The 4,462-nt window shown below is 36.2% G+C and overlaps 1 protein-coding gene across 1 annotated transcript; it reads left to right on the top strand.

Annotated features, from left to right (window-relative positions):
- The first annotated feature begins 856 nt into the window (after window positions 1-856).
- Window positions 857-4,462, top strand: LOC108228120 (G-type lectin S-receptor-like serine/threonine-protein kinase At4g27290). Its single transcript, XM_017403606.2, has 7 exons — window positions 857-2,418; window positions 2,585-2,701; window positions 2,790-2,947; window positions 3,155-3,365; window positions 3,469-3,709; window positions 3,788-3,938; window positions 4,026-4,462. The coding sequence occupies exons 1-7, from the start codon at window positions 1,146-1,148 to the stop codon at window positions 4,335-4,337; spliced, it is 2,463 nt and encodes an 820-aa protein (XP_017259095.1). The 5' UTR covers window positions 857-1,145; the 3' UTR covers window positions 4,338-4,462.

Here is a 4,462-nt window from a genome sequence, read left to right on the forward strand (position 1 = left end):
AAAAAACACAGAAATGACAAAATACAGAAATTAAAGTCGTTTTTGTTACCTTTCACTCTTTCAATATTAACTCTTAAAGTCTAATTAGATAAATTTGCAATATCTCCCTTTACAGATTCAATCAAATTCAGGTTCATATAATTTTTATATGAGTTGACTGGACTTGTATATGTATATAAAGGCATGTTTTGTGTTATAAAAAATAATAATTTTTTGATTTTATATGATTATAAATTTATACTATATATAATTATATTAATATATATATAATTAAAAAAATAATATTAAATTGATTACGATTAATGATCCGATTAATCACTCCGATTAATCTCCGATTATCTGATTAATCGTTGGACGGTGCCTTCACCGACTAAGTCCGATTCCCGCTTTTTACAACACTGATATTACATAATATCATGCGACTACTTTAGAAATATTTTAAATGCTTTTCTGTTTTAAACCTTTTTGATGATTTTTTTTTGACTTAAAAGGTAATATTTTTTCACATATACAAATAATTATTAAGTATTGAACAATATTAATATTTTGATTCTATATTTAATAATCTTATATATTAAATTTGATAATTTATAAATTTATTTGTCAAGAAAATTTGACATATAATATTGATCGGTACTTATATATGAGATTATAAATTTAGTTTTGATAAAAAAAATAAAAAACTGTAACCGAACAAGGAAGAGTATTAATTATTCGTGGTACTACTTCTCACCGGTGCATCAATTATTATGTCAGCCGCGTTATTTCAGTTGTCACCATTATACAATCGTCCACAAATACTACTTGTCATCCTTTATTTATCTTAAACAAAAGTAAAAGCCAACCCCTAAAAGTCCACACAATTTTCAAACCATCAACTTTTTAATTTTGCCATTTATTTTACTTCCTTCTCCATGATTAAATTCCCCTTCAACAAGTTACTACAACTCTCTTAAGACTTAGACCACACTTATCTTCTGTTGTTTTTGAATACTGCACTCTGTTTTCATACCTTCTTTTCTGTGACCAGAATCTACAATTCAGAGAGGGAGAGAGGAGAGAGACAACATCTTTCTGAGAGAGAGAGAGAGAGAGAGAGAGAGATTTCTCATCAATTATAGTTCAACTAACTCGAACAAAAGTTGATGGAAGTTATTACCAGGAGTGTTTTTGTTACTTCATTGTTCTCCATGTTCTTGTGCTGTTTCTCACTAGAAGACATTTTGAAAGCCAACCAAACAATTAGAGATGGAAGCACCATTGTTTCATCAGGTGGTCATTTTGAGCTGGGCTTCACTAGTCCTGGCAACTCCACAAATCGATACGTGGGAATATGGTACAAGAAGATATCAAAGCACACGATTGTATGGATTGCTAACAGAGAAGCTCCACTTAACACTAAATCTGGCCTTTTAAAACTCAACAGCAGAGGCAATCTTGTTATTCTCAATGGCTCTGATGATGAAGTCTGGTCCTCTAACATCTCGCAGTCTTCGAACAATCCTGTGGTGCAGCTGTTGGATTCTGGGAATCTTGTTATCAGAGATGAAAATGAGAGTGACCCTGGAAAGTACCTGTGGCAAAGCTTTGATAAGCCTGGAAATAGTTTCTTGCCAGGGAGTAAATTTGGGTGGAATTTGGAAACAGGGCTTGAGAGGTACCATAGTTCTTGGATAAGTGAGGATGATCCAGCTCCGGGTGAATATACGAATCATATTGATCGTAATGGTTTTCCTCAGCTCATGTTGAGGAAAGGTTCTGCTATACATTTTCGCGCTGGGCCTTGGAATGGTGTTCGTTTTAGTGGTATGCCTAACTTGAAACCGAATCCGATTTATAAGTTTGATTTTGTTTTTAATGATAAGGAGTTGTATTATCACTATGAGCTTGTTAATGCTTCTGTTGTTATGAGGATGATATTGCATCCACTTGGTTATATTCAGAGATGGATTTGGATTGAAAAGCTTCAGATTTGGCAACTTTATCTAACTGTTCAGATGGATGATTGTGATCGTTATGCGTTGTGTGGCGCTTATGGGACTTGTAACATTAACAATTCTCCTGCGTGCGGGTGCTTGAATGGATTTCAGCCAAGAAATCAACAAGAATGGGATGTTGCAGATTGGTCTAGTGGATGTGTTAGGAAAGTACAATTGAGTTGTGCAGATGGAGAGGGATTCGTTAAGCATTCTGGGGTGAAATTACCGGATACTCAGCGTTCTTGGTTTGATAGGAATATGAGTCTTGATGAATGTAAGCGGGAGTGCCTCAAGAATTGCTCCTGTTCAGCCTACTCAAATACAGATATTAGAGGGAGTGGAAGTGGATGCGTGTTGTGGTATAATGAGCTTATTGATATTAGGGAGCATAAAGAAAATGGGCAAGATCTTTACGTAAGAATGGCTGCTTCTGAATTGGGTAAACTTAATCTGTCTTCTTCACCTTACTATTGAGTTTAGTACTACTGATTGCAAACATAGATTAGCTAGCACATATGGTGGTCTTGCTTATATCTAGTTCTGCAAATTTTTTTACTTCTTTTGGTAACTAGTAAACTTAAATTATACTCTGGCTAAATATGCAGCTAAAAAGGGGAGATCCAAACTGAGGTTCATAATTATACCCATTCTGTTGGCTGTAACATTGATGCTTGGCATATGCCTGTGGGTAATCAGGAAGAAAAAGAAGCAGCAGAGAGAAGGTAATTCAATAATTTAATAGCATATTCAAAGGGTTTTCATTAGTTTGTTCATAGTTTAACTGTAAATCTTTTGATGTGGAAATTGAAGGAATAAGAAAGCTGTATTCTGAAAATGATGGGGGCAACGGAAATGATGATGAGGATTTGGAGATGCCATTATTTGATTTCACAACCTTAGCTCATGCCACCAATGGCTTCTCTGTAGACTCTAAGCTTGGAGAAGGTGGCTTTGGCATTGTCTATAAGGTAACAACACACTGCTGCATATGATCTTGGACAGTTGTTAGAATCTACCATCTTCCGAGTTTAGGCCACTCACATGCACTTCTGTCGCCATTACGATGAAATAGAGATATAATCTGCCGGGTAGAATGCAGCTGTTCAACATTGTAATCGTCATATGCCATTTAATTCCATTGATAATATATGACACTTTCACATCGATACTTTTAGGGTTTGGTTGACGACAGAACAGAAATAGCTGTGAAGAGGCTATCGAAGGATTCAAGACAGGGGTTAAAAGAGTTTAAAAATGAAGTTTCATGCATTGCTAAACTTCAGCACCGAAACCTTGTGAAGCTCCTTGGCTGCTGTGTGCAGGAAGGAGAAAGGATGTTGGTGTATGAATACATGCCTAATAAAGGCTTAGACTCGTTTATCTTTGGTATTTGTTTCTCTTTGCCTTCTGTTTTCAGATCAGATATTAAACTCTTATGAACCGGCCTTATATTGTTGAATAACGAATTATGTTATTAAACTGTGAACAGACAAAAAACAAAGCAAGGCACTTGACTGGCCTATGCGCTATAGTATCATAAAAGGCATCGCAAGGGGACTTCTTTACCTTCATCAGGATTCTAGACTACGAATAATTCACAGGGATCTTAAAGCCAGCAATATTTTACTCGACCGTGAGATGAACCCAAAGATTTCAGATTTTGGTATGGCAAGGATCTGCGGAGAGACTGAAACCGGAGCTACTAATACGACTAGAGTAGTTGGAACATAGTAAGAATCCCGGTAATTTATTAAAAATAGTGCTTCAATCAGCCGGAATCTGATATGCCGTTCAATATGTTCTTGCAGTGGATACATGTCCCCAGAGTACGCAATCGATGGTATATTCTCAGTGAAATCTGATGTCTATAGCTTTGGGGTGTTGCTGCTGGAGATAGTGAGTGGGAAGAGAAACAGAAATTTTACTCATCCTGACCACAATCTTAATCTTCTCGGACATGTGAGTTCCTAGCCCATCAGAAATCAGCTTTTTAATTATCTTCTTGTGATGGTTACCTAACTACACTTGTGTCGCCAAATTGTTCAGGCATGGAGAATCTACACAAATGGGAAAGTTCTGGACTTGGTAGATGAAGTTATTACAATGTTAAGCTATGAACATCAAACTGAAGTGTATCGAACAGTCCAAATCGGGTTGTTATGTGTGCAACAATATCCAGCAGATAGGCCAACCATGGCAACTGTGGTACTAATGCTAACTAGTGAAATTCCCCTGCCTCAGCCGAAAGAACCTGGATTTTTCACAGAGCGGAAAGTGCACGAAGGTGACTCATCATCAAGCCTACTTCAGTCATCTTCATCCAACTATTTAAGTGTCACTACTATGGCTCCAAGATAAACATTACTTTCTGTGTTATCTCTTTCCAAAATTTGTAAAATATGAGTAGAGCTTTTAGATTTCAGAGAATCATATATTAGGAGGTTGTTGATCATATTACTATCAGTTCTCTTTGTTTGATTGTA

The sequence above is a fragment of the Daucus carota genome, chromosome 6, assembly GCF_001625215.2.
Source record: "Daucus carota subsp. sativus chromosome 6, DH1 v3.0, whole genome shotgun sequence".
NCBI classification, from domain to species: domain Eukaryota; kingdom Viridiplantae; phylum Streptophyta; class Magnoliopsida; order Apiales; family Apiaceae; genus Daucus; species Daucus carota.